The sequence below is a fragment of the Pundamilia nyererei genome, unplaced genomic scaffold, assembly GCF_000239375.1.
Source record: "Pundamilia nyererei isolate P.nyererei 1_Seehausen unplaced genomic scaffold, PunNye1.0 scaffold00085, whole genome shotgun sequence".
Taxonomy (NCBI): domain Eukaryota; kingdom Metazoa; phylum Chordata; class Actinopteri; order Cichliformes; family Cichlidae; genus Pundamilia; species Pundamilia nyererei.
In genome coordinates this window covers 2,639,311-2,656,448 of record NW_005187486.1, presented here as the reverse complement: position 1 = coordinate 2,656,448, position 17,138 = coordinate 2,639,311, and the positions used below count along the sequence as shown (strand labels likewise).

The following is a 17,138-nucleotide window of genomic DNA, read 5'->3' as shown; positions in this document are numbered from 1 at the left end:
TGCTTTATATAGAATTCCACTCACACCTGGATCTCATTAACCTCTATCATTGGGAAAACAGGGTAGACTAAATAACATAGTCTAGACAAAGAAACAGGAATAAAATCATTTTTCCACTTAACAAACTCATTCACCCAACTAAACAGTTTGAAAAGTCAATCTCTTCACCTAATCTGACTCATGAGGATATTTTAAATGAAATAAACAATTTTACACAAAATAAACACACCTTCATTTGGTTACACCCAATTGACATGATCAGTGACATCATATCCTATAAAATCAGGAAGTACTGGGGCGGCCCTTCACACATACCTGTTTTACAAATAGGACCTGCTCAAAGGAACACACAATGGTAAGTATAACCAAACTACATAAACAAATGAAAGATCCAAATCAATTAATGATGAAGTGACATTTAGCTTTCAGTACATTTGCACAGATGAAATAAATATAACCAATGCTACCACAAACAGACCCGGGATAGTATGTAGAGCCAAGGTTACATGTGCTGTGTTTACATTAAAGCATTATGGATAGACTATAGGATAACAGAACACAAAATAACAATATATGCAAGTGACAAATGGCAAATGAATTCTGTCCTAGCCACTTTGTCACACCGTGATCAACAGTTAGAGCTTGGCTCACAATGGTGGGTGTTGGACTCCACCCCCTTTGTCATTAATTCTGGAAGTAATTTTTAGGCACAGCCGAGGGATGGAGCAGATCATGTTTGGTGGTCTCAGAATCTCATCTCTGCTGTTTGCAAATGATGTCATTCTATTCTCTTCATTATCTCCTGCTTTCACTGGGGCGAAGAGTTGTTGCTGATGGCCGGTCGAGCCATGCTTTCACCTATGACCATGAGCTGTGGGTAGTTACCAAAAGAATATAACCACAGATACAAACAGGAGAAGATCTCAGAGTAGACATCCTTCCAAGCTCTCTCAGTTTTCTTGGAAATGCCTCAGTGTATTTTCAAAAGACTTGGAGGAGGTGGATGAGAAGAGGGAGGTCTGAGCATCTACACTTATACTGCTGCCCCCACAGCCTGAATGTCTACATTGCATAAGACCAAACTGTAAATTAAAGCAATTGTGCATTTAAAGAATTGAATGTGAAACTCTTAATATGTTGATTTTGCAGAGAAAGAAGGCGCCTACAAGAAAGTGGGTGACAAAGTCGTCCTCACACCAGGCTCTGTGCCTGCTTCCATCACCAGGATCAAGTGGACACATGATCAAGATGTTGCTCTGGAGTGGACCAGACAACAACGTTTCACCTCCTGGCACTTCCGAGGTACATTCACTCAAGACTGAAATCCATATACATACACAGATTACATATTTTTAATGTTTGTATGTAGCGTATTTAGAAAAAAGTCATGACTCTCATTGTAAAACTATGAAGCCTAAAAGTATCCTTAAATCTTTCCTTTAATTTAACCCCTGAAGTTACACCAAACATGAAGGTTTTGGTACTGACTACCTTTAAATAAACGTAAACCTTTGCTCAAATAATATTTTAAGGGACATATTTACGCAGACCAAGAGACTAGTTGTTGACTGCCTGACAACCATCGGTTGCCACATAAAAATGTGTTTTCTCTGACTGATTGGGTGGCAAGTAGTTGTGGGAATTTGCTGACTGTAGAAAGGTGAAATTGGTCGCAAAAGAGGTGTTTGGTGCTCCACTGAAAACCTGCTTGCAACTGGTTTGGTCGTTAGCAGCCCCAAGCAGATGTAAAACTCAAAAGTGTGACACAAACTGGAAACAGAGCTTGTTTGCCTTCAAAGTAAATGTTGCAGCTTTTGAAACATGTTGATTTTGCAGGTAAGGCAGAAAAGTATCTGCATTTTTTCAACTTTGACTTCCACTGCGTGGTTAGTTGGCAAGTTAGTTACATCTTAAGTCACACAGACAATTCACCGCCTTTATGCAAACTATTGGTTTCCACGTCAATCTGATGTTGACTAAAGCAATCACAAGCAGTCTTGATGCCTGCTTAATCATCCAGGTAAGAAAATCCCAGCAAGTTGATTCTTTTCATCTGAACATAACATATTCAGTGAGTAGAAGTCTCTCGTCCAAGTGACTTCTTCGCTCTTTTTCAGTGACTTCACTGAAAAAGACCTGAAGAAGTCACTTGGATGAGAGAGTGAATGTTTCTGCCACTGTACTTGCTACACCAAGATGGACAGAATTAATTTTCTGGCACCAGGAGGTTTGTGGTGGAGCACCCTCTTTGTGAGTATTCAACCAGGGACATCCAGGGACCTTCAGCAAACACTCAACTGGCCAAAGACAAAATATCTTTCAATAGCAACTAGAGGTTGCAAGGAGTGTGTAATTTAAGCCTTCATTAACAAGCTAAGAAGATTCTTTGGGGTAGGTTTTTTGTTTAAACTGTTATGAGGTATTCAAAGGAGCTTGCAAAGAAAAGCGTCTGGACTTCTTTAAGTTGCTTGAAGACGTTTCACCTCTCATCCAAGAAGCTTCTTCAGTTCTAAGGTCAAATGATGGGAAGTCCCAGATTTAAACCTAGTGGGAGTATCCCCCCCGCAGAGGGACAAAAGGACCCCCTGATAATCCTCTAATCTCCTGAGCCAAGGTGTGAAACTGGGTGTGGGTCACAATCAGCCAGAGTTTCGGGTGAGCTCATTGTGAAACCTGGCCCCACCTTATCGTGCAAATTCCTGAGGTCAGATGGCCCAGGATGTGAGTGGGCTTTAAGGCGTCTGGGGAGGGAACTCAAAACTGGATTATAGATGGCAGACAGTTGGTGTGGTAAACTACCGCCTCTGTTCAAAGATTGTCGCTCACAGTGGACATAGATGGCTTCTTTCACTCCTCTTTCAAACCAGTTTACCGGAAGCCCACACACACGGACCAGTACCTCCTCTTTGACTCCCATCACCCTTTGGAACACAAACTTGGAGTAATTAGGACCCTACACCACCGGGCAGAACATGTTCCCTCTAAGCCTGAAGGAAAAAAGAAGGAACACACATATGTAAAGGAAGCACTCAAAACGTGCGGCTATCCTAAATGGGCGTTCTTAAAGTCAGCAAAGAGGCACAGAAAAGAAGATCAGACACCAGCGAGGAAGGATAAGAAGGACAGACGCAACAACATTGTCATCCCCTATGTAGCCGGTGTATCAGAAAAACTCAGGAGGGTTTTCTCCAAGCATGACATCCAAGCATTTCAGACCCAGCAACACGCTCAGACAAAAACTGGTTCACCCGAAAGACAAAACTCCAAAACACAGATTTAACAATGTGGTGTATGCTGTACAGTGCAGCAAGGAATGCCCAGACCTCTACATTGGAGAGACCAAACAGCCACTGCACAAGCGCACAACATAGAAGAGCCACCTCCACAGAACAAGACTCAGCAGTCCATCTGCATCTTAAGGATAAAGGACACTCTTTCGAGGATGCCAATGTTCACATTTTGGACAGAGAGGACAGATGGTTTGAAAGAGGAGTGAAAGAAGCCATCTATGTCCACTGTGAGCGACCATCTTTGAACAGAGGCAGTGGTTTACGACACCAATTGTCTGCCATCTATAATCCAGTTTTGAGTTCCCTTCCAAGACGCCTTAACGCCCACTCACATCCTGGGCCATCTGACCTCAGGAATTTGCATGATAAGGTGGGGCCAGGTTTCACAATGAACTCACCCGAAACCCTGGCTGATTGGGACCCACATCCAGTTTCACACCTTGGCTCAGGCGATTAGAGGATCATCAGGGGGTCCTTTTGTCCCTCTGCGGGGATACTCCCACTAGGTTTATATCTGGGACTCCCCACCATTTGACCTTAGAACTGAAGAAGCTTCTCGGATGAGAGGTGAAACGTCTTCAAGCAACTTAAAGAAGTCCAGACGCTTTTCTTTGCAAGCTCCTTAGACTACGATGACCTGGATGACTGAGAACCTTCACAGACAACGTTATGAGGTATAAATAACTATCGGATTCTAGTGATGTAAATTTCTACTCGTTAGCACCTTAAACTATGAAGTTTAAGGTAATTTCTGTGCTAATATATTGAAATGATCCACGATGATACCTTCACTTCATACTTTTAGATGGCTGTGAGGTGGATACCTCCACTGGGGTCCTGACGATCTCAAACCTGGCTCTAAACGACAGCGGCAGCTACACGGCGGAGATTAATGATGAAGTCATGAGCACAACGGAAATCATTGTTATCAGTAAATGGGAGGAGGAATTCATACTCTAGCTAGCACGGACTAGTTCACCTGATTTTAAGTCAAATTCTTGTTGGGTTTCTCCCTTTTCTACCAGCCACTGTCCCTAATCCTACTGTGTCCACATGGTGCCACCCTGAGATGACCTACTGTACTCTCACTTGTGAACCCAACGTGACAGACGACGCCAAACCGATCACCTATTACTGGATGATAGGTGACATGGTGAAACAGTCTCCAACCAGTCAGTTCAACATCACACAGGTATAAACAGGATCTGATTATTGAATCACATGACAGCTCTGTTGGTTGTTTTTGTCATTTTATCCAAACCTAATGAATCCAAAACTTTTTTTTAAACCTAAATAGTTTCAAGACATTTTATCACAGCTTTACGTGCATTTGGCCTTTACACAATGTATAAAGAACCCGTTTGCTTTTCCTTCATTATTTAAAGACCAATAGTGACCATCAAGTAAAATCTTCAGTTTATTACATATATACTATATTGTATATGGAAACACTTATAGACCAAAGACGATAACAGCTTAAATGCTGAATTATGTATACTGACAGAAGAGTTATCCAGATTTTCAGACCACCAGTGTGCAGCCTTCATTTGAGAAACAAACAGCAGCGATTAAAAAAAGAGAGAAAGTTGATGACCTGTTATCTCTGGTTGGAGTTTTACATTTTGTAACTAGCTAAAGCAAAAGAAAGCCTGTCTGTGTTGAACTTTCTTTGCAGTACAGCGGTCCATCGTTTATCTCGGGAGTTACGTTCTAAAAAATAACCTGCCATATAGGTGTAATCCGCGAAGTAGCCAACTTTGTTTTTTTACAATTATTATAGATGTTTTAAGGCTGTAAAACCCCTCACTACACACTTTAGACACTTTTCTCAGACAGTCATGAACATTTTCACACTTTTCTCTATTGTTTAAACACTCTCAAAATTCAAACCTTAGTAGAAAAATAGGTCCAGTATTATATAATGAAACCAAACCGTCAACATTGTTATGTTTGTTGGGGAGAAAACTTACAAACATACAGTACAGCACTTCAGAGTCACACTGCTAGAGATCGAAGATTTATGTTAATTTGACAAGCTGAACGCACTCTGTACTGGACAGGAGACACAGCATGAGATTGATTGACAATGATCTACAGCCAATCAGGACGCAGAACTCAATGCGCTGTAAGGAAAAAAAGCATGCAAAATTGCACCAAAAACACCAAACAAAAACAAACGCGAAACAGCGAGGCCACGAAAGGTGAACCACGTTATAGCAAGGGACCACTGTACACCTAACTGATCAGCTGTTTTTATCCCCTATGTGTATACAACCTGATGAACTCCTCATGAATTTTGTATTTCCTGAAGAATAAACCACATTAAATGTGCGTTTTCAGGTAATATTTGCCTTATTTTTTTGAGTCTGCATTTGGGTCTTACACCGATCTTGGCACGTCGAAAATCCACAGACACACATACCCACAAACAAACAAACAAAACAATTAGGGTGCATGTTTCAAACAAAGAATCAGAAAATGAATACATTCAGACTATCAAATGATTATCTTTAGCTTCATGGAAATTAAGTCAGTAAGTTGGAGGGAAAGTTCTGACAGATTTGAGCGCCACAAACAAATTCAGTGACTGGCAAATGGTCAAATTCAATATGTGGCAAACAAAACAAGGACATTTATTTCTAAATAAAATGCAGTGTGTGTTTATGAGCTCCTTTTTTCTCTTCATTTGCAGGCAAACAGAGAGCGTTTGATAAGCTGTCAGCTGGAAAACCCAGTCAGCTATGGATACAGTGAAAAAATCCTGAATCCACTCTTAATCAGTGAGTTATCAGCTCAACAAATTATATATGATTAAATATTACATTTTATATATGAAAAACAACAGCGACTGTGGCAGTGCATCTTTTTATTTTTTATTTTTTTATTTTGCACGTATTTAAAGACTGGAAAACATAATTCTTGTAAAATTAATTTATTCCTTTTCTAAAACTTTTCTTAGGGAATCGGGCTTTACTGAGTTTACCATTTGTATGGATTCTGGTGTTCCCGTTTGGCCTTATTTGTTGTAAATGCTGGTAAGAATCCACAAAAGATTACTCTGTACAAGTTTATCAGCATTATTTTATTATACTGTATTGTTCTCACTTAATAATTTTTATTTAGATCTAATTTGATGGACTTTTTCCATTTTATTTTATTTTAGTTCTTCTTTCAGCTTTGCGTTGTGACGTACCCCTGCTCTAACTGGTTGTCTTTTTCTTCTTGTCCACCTAAAAAGTTGTTGTACCCGCAGGACCCGAAGACACCGCTCCTCCACTGCTACCAACACTGTGAGATAGAGCAGTGCTGGATCAAACTGTGATGAGGATGAAGAAGAGTTGGTGTTGCATAAACCACTGGAGAAAAGTCTGCTTTAACTAATCCTGGAAATACAGGAAGAGAATAATACGGAGGCTTCGGAGGACAAACAAACCCAAAACAAAACAAATATATGTGTATATATTATGTGTAATAAATAGTAGTAATAAATAAAAGAATATATAGCCAGAGATATTTCTATTAGGAAAAAAAGAAAATCACTTTGGGCAAAATTACAATGTTTTTTATGTCAGATTATGAATGTCCATAATGTGTTGTACAGATAAAGTTCCAGAAGCATCTTACTTGTAAAATCTTACTGGGGTGAATGCCAAACTTGAGAGGTTCCTTCTTCATGTGTGAGGACAAAGAGACAGGATTTAAATACTTTGACAACTTTATAATCAGCTTAAATAGCCCTCTAAGTCTATGTGATATACTGTGTGGTATAACATTGATGTATTAAAGTACAGTTGGTACAAACTGTGGCTATTTGCAAACATATTTCATGTTATCACATCACATTTTGTAAAGTATTTGCCCTCAAATATTTTTGTAGATATAGGCCTATAAACATTTGCATTATTGGAAATGTGCTTCAGAAAATGACCTTGGTCAGTGGACCAGTTTGATTTCCTGTTTTGTTTTTTTGTTTTTGTGGGGGGGGCGGACACATCTGGACACATCTGGACACACCCTACAGGTTTTGTTTCATATTTTTAAGTCTCACTTTCGGTTTGTCAGTGGCGCAGTTTAGCTTCCCACTCTTCCGCTTCTCTGATATATTCGCAGTTTAAATATTCTCTAGTTGTCTCTGATATTATTAGTCGACTCTCTCTTGTTCTTCGTCTCGTTTATGCCGTGATTTAAGAGGATGTTACGATCCGTGGGGTTAAGAATTCTTCTCTTAAGCGTGGGGTTGGTGCTTTCAGGTAAGATGGACACTGGGTTTTCAGTGGGGTGAACAATGGCGCATAGCTTCATACTAACCGTGTATGTTTTATTCCTAGTGTTATTTACGTTTCGCCAGCGTGTTAATGGTAATGTAAAGGAGTGGTGAGAGTGTTCATGGTGAAACGAATGTATCGCTATTCTGGAGCCAAACCCGGAAATAAACGAACTTTTTATCAGTAGTTTATTAACAGTGTAAGATGAGGTATACTTTAACTGGTGGAAGAATAACATACGAGTTCGAGTCAAGTATGATTTATCATATGATAAACATTAACTCCCAGGTGCTGCTAACACATAATAGGTGTGAAATGGAAGTTTTTAATGTTATGTCGCAACAACCCGCTTCAGGACGACGCCCGGTAAATAGCTGGTGAAACAAAATAGCACAGAAATAGTTGAAATATTCTTCATATTTATTTCTGAGGTGTCTGTAAAGCAGACACATCTGTTTCACCAGCCAGTCCAGCACCGATTAATCTGGTGCATTAATCTGGTAAAACCGGTCTTTTGGGTAGGATGGAACACCCGGCAGCGGCCATTTTGAGGTCATTCATTCCAAAAGTCACGATCCCGTCATTTGTAGGTTTCATTCGCTCGCCCAGAAAGTCAAATAAAATATTTGAATGTGTTCATGAGAGTTTTAGGGAACAGTAACATTGATTTTATGATGTTATATATGTTTTATAATGTCTGACGAACCGATAATGGGATTGTTCCTTTGTGTGAACTTACCAGTACACCCCCGAAAAAGAATAGAACTCAAAAGTAAACTACATTAAGGAGTATTTTACTCTAAGATTAACAAAACAGGAGCACAAGATGGAAGATTTGTTGTCAATCTCCCTCAGAGGTAAACATTTTGTAACAAATCTGCAGTAATTCAATTCTGTATGCTGTACTCCAGTATTCCCTGTTATGCTCCAGTTATTGTTTTGATGTTATCAAAATGCTGTTTTTGATAACATCAGCCAATTAATTCCAATCCCCTGGATTTCTTAGCACCAGAAAACCATCAATAATATTCAAACGTACCTTATATTTGTTATATTGAAATCAGTTTAATTCATTTAAATGTTTTTAAATGTAATAAAATGTAAGTATGTTTTACTGATGATGCTTGAAAGCAAGTAAAAAAGACAAAATCTGATAAATATAATTATTTACAGTGCTCTCCCATATAAACTGGGATCATCATTAACATCTTTTACAGCATTTTGCAGATGCCACACATGCAGCTAAACTGTGTTTGTTTAGTTCTGCAAATTAGTTTTGTAAACAAAATGTTTGGTTACAGAACTAAATATGAAAAATCATGTTGATTTTGGTTTTATTTTGCCATAGACAAAGATAGTTTCAAGAAAGTGGGAGACAAAGTAGTCCTATCTCCAGGCTCTGTGTCTGATCCCATCACCAGCATCACGTGGAAACATGGCCCGGACATCGCTGTGGAGTGGTACGGAAGTGATATAGTTCCGTACCGGGACTTCAGAGGTACGTATGCTCAGGATTTAACATCAAATGCATGCAAGATAGAGGCTGCAGATTTGAAAGATCCTGGATAAATGGGAAGGCTGTCCAGAAAGGCATCATGTGTGGAATCTGTGCGAAATCAAGAATATGGATCAATCAAGCTTGTGCATCCAAGGTTTCTTTTGAAGATATATTTCTAATTAAAAAAAAGATCTTGATCCCCAAAATGAAGTGGGAAAATTTTTTTTTGTGCTGTAATGAATTAACCTCTTTCATGGATTTGATGCATTTTAAACTTTATGCTGCACGGATAATTGAGTTACCTTGGTTCATTATATATATATATATATATATATATATATATATATATATATACATACTAAAAATCCATTAAAAATAATTATCTAATTGGTTAATTATGTAACTGTGATGTTTTTAGGTCGGTGTGAGGTGAGTACTTCCACTGGAACGCTGACCCTCTCAAACGTGACTGTAAAGGACAGCGGCATCTACACAGCAGAGATCAACAACAGAGTCATGAGTCCGACTAAAATCACTGTTCTCTGTAAGTGGGCGAATTCAGACTGAAGTTTGCTTTGAATCATTTTTTCACCATATTTAAAATAAAAAGCTTGTTTGTTTGCTGTCTTTAATTATCAGCTGCTGTCCCCAAACCCACTGTCTCCAAATCATGCAACCCTGAGATGACCATCTGTACTCTCACCTGTGAAGCCAGCATCACAGATGACACCAAACCAGTCACCTATTCCTGGATGACAGGTGACAAGCAGACAGCTCAGCCTTCAAGCAATCAGCTCACAATAGCAAAGGTACAAACAGGATCTGACTGTTCACATAACAAGTCAGCTGCTCATTTTTTTCCCCAGACAATTTCTCACATAAACCACAGTATTGAAGCAATGACTAACACATTATAGAAAACTTAAGACATCAGAAAAAGAAATGAATCTAAATATTTTCAACAATTAAAAAAAGTTTTTTTTTAGGTTTATGTACATTTGTCATTTTAGGCATTAAAAGGAAATTTATTTGTTTGTTTTTGTTTCACTCATCTCAAAAATCTCAATTATCAAAAGATAATTGAGATTTTTGATCATTATTTAAAGTTTTAGGAAAATGACAATAACAAAACATAACCAATGAGAGTAAATAAATGACCACAAAAAATAAACACAAAACACTAGAAAAGTAAATAAAACACATTTTTCTACTTTTCACACACTAGCTGAAACAGCCACTCTTAAAAACTAAAAGAAATCAAAAATTAAAACAAAGCCAACACAAACAACGATAATTACATTTACACATTTCTATGTACCAGCATATTTTAAAACACAGTGAACAACATAATCTCTGTTTTATACTACTCAAATAGTTTACCTAGATTATACATATACATGCAGTGTTGGGAAGGTTACTTTTAAAATGTATTCCACTACAGATTACAGAATACATGCCCCAAAATGTATTCTGTAACGTATTCCGTTACGTTACTCAATGAGAGTAACGTATTGTGAATACTTTGGATTACTTAATATATTATCATGCTTTTTACAACGTGAATGTACTATTCCTGTGTGATTTATTACTGTTACTGAAGGTCCGCGGCTCCGAACCGTAGTAAAGGTGCTCAGGGCGACCGTGGCTCAGGGCGTTGGGAAGCGCATCTGTAACCGGAAAGTCGCCGGTTCGTTCCCTGAGCTCTCTGTGTCCTGGTCACTACCGCCTACTGGTGTTGGCCAGAGGGGCCGATGGCACGCTTCTGTCAGTCTGCCCCAGGGCAGCTGTACAACTGTAGCTTGCCTCCACCAGTGTGTGAATGTGAGAGCGCTATATAAATGCAATCCATTATTATTATTATTATTAAAGGGACCTCTGACTAATACGCCGGGTTCCGTGTCGGGCTCTTAGCCGAAAAATAGCTTTACTTTGTTGTGTGGGTCAACTTTGCTAGCGAGATACAGAGAGAGGCGTTGAAAGGCTGCTCGAACGGAACTTGTTGTTTTCGGAGGAAAACACGAACACAGTGTACAGTCGAGTCTTAATAGCTTACTTACAACTGGGCTCGTCAGGCACTCTTCTTGGCTGCAGTGGTTATTATTATATTTACATGCTTCCAGCTCCCGTTTTTGCTTGATGACTGCTCGTACTTTTCCACTCTCCTTTTTCTCCCTCCTCACGCTCACAGACACATAACGTGTATGGCAGTCCATTCTCCCTGCAGCACGGACTACACTGCCCATAATGCTACATTCTTTAGGGCTATGCCTGTAGCATTCTGCTTATTAGTTTAGCACAACAACAAAAAGGCGCTCTCTCACCCAGGAAACACACAGTGAGAGAGAGCATGCCACCCTGTAACCATGGCAACTGTAACGCTACAGAACGTAGCTGTCAAAAAACCCCAACAGTCCTGACCCGCCACAATATGAAACAGGAAAATACCGCTGTGTAATCCATTTATTTCAGCAAAGTAACTGTATTCTGAATGCCACCTTTTTAAATGGTAACTGTAACGGAATACAGTTACTCATATTTTGTATTTTAAATACGTATCGGCAGTACATGTTACTCCCCAACTCTGTAAACATGCTTTTTTAATATTTGTCCAGACCCTCAGGCGTTTTTGGTGCATGTAGTTTAATAAACAATCAGTTCATACCTAGGATATGAAGTCAGGGTCACTTTATTGGGTACACTTTGCCAGTATTGTTTTGGATCCTTTTTTGTCTTCAGAGCCTTCCCGGCATAGCTTCCCCTAGGTGCTGGAATCGTTCTTCAGACATTTTAGTCCATATTGACATGATTTGTCCCCACAAAGGTGCTCTATTGGACTGAGATTTGTTGACTATGGAGGCCATTTGAGTACAGTGAACTCATTGTTATGCTCAAGAAATGGCCTGCATTTGTATAGCGCTTTTTACTCAGTCCCTAAGGACCCCAAAGCGCTTCACACTACATTCAGTCATCCACCCATTCACACACACATTCACACACTGGCGATGGCAAGCTACGTTGTAGCCACAGCTGCCCTGGGGCGCACTGACAGAGGCGAGGCTGCCGGACACTGGCGCCACCGGGCCCTCTGACCACCACCAGTAGGCAAACATGGGGTTAGTATCTTGCCCAAGGATATTTGGCATGCAGCCAGGAGGCAGCCTGGGATCGAACCACCGACCTTCTGATTAGTGGCAAACCAGTTTGAGATGATTTATGGGAACATACAGGAGTGGTGAATACCAGATATATAAAAGCAGCAATCGAGACGAGGATATCTGATATCTTGAGGCAAAACTGGTATTATGAAATGCTTAAAATTAATCTTTTTATAAAGTGCAGAATATTTAAGCGAGAGTTCCAACTGCAAAATTATGTGTATAGTTTAAATCATTCCACTTTTTAAGGTTTAGATGCTGATTTTTTGATATCCTAGTAGCTACATGCAGATTTTATGACTATTTTAAACGTTTATGTTAACTTCGGAGCTTGGGTAACATGGACATGAATGTAGTCATTTTAAGTTAAGACAAAAATATCTGTCTGTGTTTCGGGCTGAGACTAAATGCGAATAAAATATAGACAGTGTGTAACTCTAAGGATATCATTGACAATTGCAAATATTTCTAAAGAAATTGTGTCTTTATTTGGACATGGGTGATTTGTTGACAGATGTATTTAAAATACCTTTATTAGTCCCACGAATGGGAAATTTCATAAGGCTGCCAGTGCAATGGCGGCGCCATCTTACCCTTCCGACCATACATACATTACGCAAAAACATCACATGGGGAAGACAGGTCAGAGAGGTATAACAATGGAAAACATGAGGAAATAACTCCCCCCAGACTGAGCTCCAACAGGGAGAACAGTTTGAGAAGAGAAAAAAAAACACCTCTGCACATAGCACATAAAAAAACTCTTAATACGTCATAGAAACACATGACAAGCAACAGGGATGGGTAGAAGGTGTGAGACAGCCAGTGTAGACAGTGCATCCGGGCCTGCAGCATATGCGCTGGTCTCCTTGATCCACCGTCTGCATCGGAAAGGAATAAGCGTCGAAGGTGTTTGGAGGGGAATTAGTCCCATTCGTGGAACTAATAAAGGTATCTTATCTTATCTTATTTATTTATTTCTCCTTTTTTGATATTGGCGATAAACTAAAATAAAAGTGAATGGAAATGGTTAGTCTCGCACTTTTATTTTGTATTTTCTGGAAATATAGTTACATTTATCAGGATGTATGCGGCCATCTTTGAGCCTGTCCCTGTGCTATTGATCTGTTGATTGTCCACCCATAGACAAGTGTCCCATAATCTGTTTAAAATCTAATGAATGTGTTTGGTTTATGTGCTTCTCTCTTTTCTCGTTAATTCTAGAACGATACAGGATCTGTTGAAAAATCAATCAGCTGTCAGCTGGAAAACCCAGTTAGCAGTGAAAGGAGTGACAATATAATCATTTCATTTGCAAGTGGTGAGTTATCACACCAATATGTATCCGTGGCAGAAAGTGTTTCTTTTTGACTAATGATGGATTTTACAGACATTTAAAGATTGGGATAAATTGTTTTGGTAATCATTTGCAGTTTTATTAATTTATTCTTTGTTCTTTTATTTTTGTAGGTGATTCACTGCATTGGATCATACCAGTAGTGATTGTGTTGCTTGTGTTGATAGTGGCTGTAATTGTCTTTTTTCTTTGCAAAAAATACAGAAAGCGAGGTAAGAACTCACAAAACAATTATGTATCTTACTTTCTTTTTAACATCTTGATTTATTAATCATTATGCAAATGTGCATGATGAATGTTAGGTGAGGTTAAGACTCTCCATTATAAAAGCACAGTGTACTTACAATAAGATAGGAAAATATTGTTTTGCCACAAAATTACCAAAAAATTACACAGTACTTTAAATTACTTAGAGAACAATGTGTCTCCTTCCTGTAAAACACCTGAAGTCGTGCACTTTGTAAAATGACTTGAAATTACTTGCACACTATGCTAACAGTATAATTTTTTTTCTAATTAGTTCTTTGTTTATTGTAAATGTTACTTATTCTAGTGTGCCTAGTTTTAAGTATGTTTAGGTAAAAATAATTACTTTGTAATTTAAAATAAGTCCACATAATTACAGAGGAATTATAGGGCCATATTAGAAAGTGTTAATAAAATATCTCGACATGTTAAAGAAACAACCCAGACAAGCCTGTACTACAGATAGTGTGATAAACCTAGGACTCGTGTATTTTACTTACAGATTTAGTCTCAGGATATAACAGAATTGGTGAAAATTGCCGTATTTGTGTGTTTTCTTCTGTATCAAAGTCATCCAGTCACACTTGTATGTAGGTTCATTATAAGCACAATTTCTAGGCTAATTTTAATAGTGCTGAATGCAAACATCTCTATCTACAACTTCCCAGGCTCAAAAATCTTCCAAATTATTAGACTTCGTCTTTATGTATTCAACAGAAACACATTTCAAAGCCAATTTCAAAGATGTGACTGATGGATGAAAACAAACCAGGGTAAATTTCCTCTTAACTTCATGTAGATGAAAAGCTGAACATTAAAACAGTAACAGCATCCTTTGCTCATAATATGTGTTTGAGCTCAATAACCCCAAAGAAATAAGCTAAAATCGCAAAACAAGCATTGATTGATATTTCTGTCAATCAATAAATGTCAATAAATGGGGTGGCTGTAGCTCAGGTGGCGGAGCAGGTCAGCCACTAATCAGAAGGTCGGTGGTTTGATCCCAGGCTACCTCCTGGCTGCATGCCAAATATCCTTGGGCAAGATACTAACCCCATGTTTGCCTACTGGTGGTGGTCAGAGGGCCCGGTGGCGCCAGTGTCCGGCAGCCTCGCCTCTGTCAGTGCGCCCCAGGGCAGCTGTGGCTACAATATAGCTTGCCATCACCAGTGTGTGAATGTGTGTGTGAATGGGTGAATGACTGAATGTAGTGTGAAGCGCTTTGGGGTCCTTAGGGACTAGAAAAGAGCTATACAAATGCAGGCCATTTACCATTTGTCTTCAATTCCCCAGAAATCAAAACACAAGACGAAGCAAATAGACCAGAAGGTAAGATCATACAGTATAAAGCCTCTCTATAACTTATATTAGGTGGTGGTGTTAAAACTGGGATTTATTAAGACATATGGGACAGGGTCCACTGGTCTGGGAACAGTAAAAGAAGTTTGCTAGGCCAGTTGACTGACCAACTGCTGACATGTTGGGCCCAGCAGCCTAAAACAGGCCAAGCATATTTGCTGAAACAGACCCTCAATAATGATTAGTTTGCTCTTACAGACAGCATGTCTTTCATATGAGTAAAGCATTGTTTTTGCTGCTTGCTTCCACCACTGGCCTGTTTTAGACTATGTCAGAAGAAACTAATCTCACTATAAATGATTCTATAATCTCATAGATTAAGCTGGCAGTTAACAGTAAAGCTGTAAAAGTGTTGCGGGCTGAACATTGTTTTAGGGTCATTTGTCTGTTGTGTTACGTCTGTGTCCTTACAGAACTACAGTGACACTGAAGTTAAAACAAAATGCAACATCACCAGCAGCAGTATAGTAGACTTTACACCAGTTTATCAGTTAATGTGCTGTTCATGACATACATTTCATTTAATATCTGACAGAGATGGTACAATTGGTTGGGATACAGAGTAATGGAGCAGGTGAGTAAAATCTTATTTAATGGGGGTAAAAACAATAATAAAGTAAATGTGACAGCAGGTGATGGATGCTTAAGGTCCTGATATTTCTTCCAACACCAGATTTGTCAGTCCAAGGAACATCATCGTCCTCTGTGGTCCCAGCATTAAATTCACCCAACAATGGTGAGCAAAATGTTTTCATAATATATAACACATTTGCAACATGCAATCACTTCATCTTGTATAACTTGTTTGTTTTTTTAAAAGTAGCATCAAAGCTGTGACCGTAGCATCGACCTGTATGAGCCTTAGAATTTGCAGGTTTAGCTGGACGGATCTGTGACCTGCAGGCCGAGCAAAAATGCCTCCTGTGTTCATTAGAAGTGAACAGAACGTTTGCTGTGTCTCATATGTACTGTGATTCTGTTTTCAGTAGTGACAGCTCCTCAGATACACAATGAAAACGAGTTGATGTCCGCAGATGATGAAAATGAAGCAGGTGGATAAAATCAGGGGAAAAAACTAACTAATTATGTGATCAAACACACATAATTGTTTGATCACATTATTACAACGTTATTACAATACACATAATCATCGCGTTCGTACAATATAATATTTATATTGTACGAACGTGAAAGTTTTGCATATTGTAATAACATGATAGAATATTGTACAAACATGAAAAGTATATTGTTAGAACAATAAACTTTTCACGTTATAACCGTGATATAGCTCTATTTTTCTTTTGCCTGGGCGGCAGCTCTACACTTCCGTATCGCCCTGTTAATTCAATTCAATTCAATTTTATTTATATAGCGCCAAATCACAACATAAGTCGCCTCAAGGCGCTTCATTAGGGTTGTGATATTTTATTTATCATTTTACCATAATCACTTCACAGAGATGTCAAAAACTACGTCAGAAGTCAAGGATGAACCTAGTCAGGACCAAACACCTGCAGCATCCACAGATTCCAGCAGTAAACCTGGTGAGTAAACTGAAAGTGAGATGAATTCGAGTTTCAAACACACGTGCAAAAACAGACAAACACACACTTACTCAAAACTCTGCCTGGAATACTGACAGATCTGCTGACACTTTTCTGTCCAGTGTTTAAGTTGATCATTTCTAAATGACAAATCTAACTTAGATCCTGATGTTTGAGATCACATTAGTTTCTGAGACTCAGCAAGCTGCTCTGAAACAAGCCAGGAATGTAATATTGTCTAAGATGAAGATCTGCAGGCATTCTTTTTTTTTTTTTGCATGTCCCATTTGGTTCTTTTGCCATCAGAATTATTGTCTAAAGGCGAAGAAAGATGCCCAACGGATTTACTTTACCAAATTGACCATCCCAGCTTTGCCGTAATGGTCTATTTGATTCACCTTTTATTGTTTATTTTATTAATTTT

The 17,138-nt window shown here is 38.8% G+C and overlaps 2 protein-coding genes across 3 annotated transcripts in view; both read left to right on the top strand.

The window, feature by feature from the left end:
- Positions 1-6,756, top strand: part of LOC102203551 (uncharacterized) — a 13,018-nt gene extending 6,262 nt beyond the window's left edge. Inside the window, exons 2-7 of the mRNA XM_005738679.2 lie at positions 1,150-1,302; positions 4,096-4,221; positions 4,316-4,482; positions 5,983-6,070; positions 6,250-6,325; positions 6,529-6,756. Of these exons, the coding sequence (XP_005738736.1) occupies positions 1,150-1,302; positions 4,096-4,221; positions 4,316-4,482; positions 5,983-6,070; positions 6,250-6,325; positions 6,529-6,589 (671 nt within the window). The 3' untranslated portion in view covers positions 6,590-6,756. The remainder of the gene's footprint in view (positions 1-1,149; positions 1,303-4,095; positions 4,222-4,315; positions 4,483-5,982; positions 6,071-6,249; positions 6,326-6,528) is intronic.
- Positions 6,757-7,345: 589 nt separating this feature from the next.
- LOC102203083 (SLAM family member 9-like) lies at positions 7,346-16,993 on the top strand. Of its 2 annotated transcripts, XM_005738677.1 has the most exons (11): positions 7,346-7,540; positions 8,904-9,053; positions 9,472-9,597; positions 9,693-9,862; positions 13,433-13,529; positions 13,679-13,777; positions 15,105-15,140; positions 15,706-15,744; positions 15,844-15,906; positions 16,157-16,222; positions 16,628-16,993. In XM_005738677.1, the coding sequence occupies exons 1-11, from the start codon at positions 7,483-7,485 to the stop codon at positions 16,720-16,722; spliced, it is 999 nt and encodes a 332-aa protein (XP_005738734.1). In that variant the 5' UTR covers positions 7,346-7,482; the 3' UTR covers positions 16,723-16,993. The 2 variants fall into 2 exon arrangements, with proteins under 2 accessions (XP_005738734.1, XP_005738735.1); XM_005738678.1 differs by lacking the exon at positions 16,157-16,222.
- The last annotated feature ends 145 nt before the right edge of the window (positions 16,994-17,138 follow it).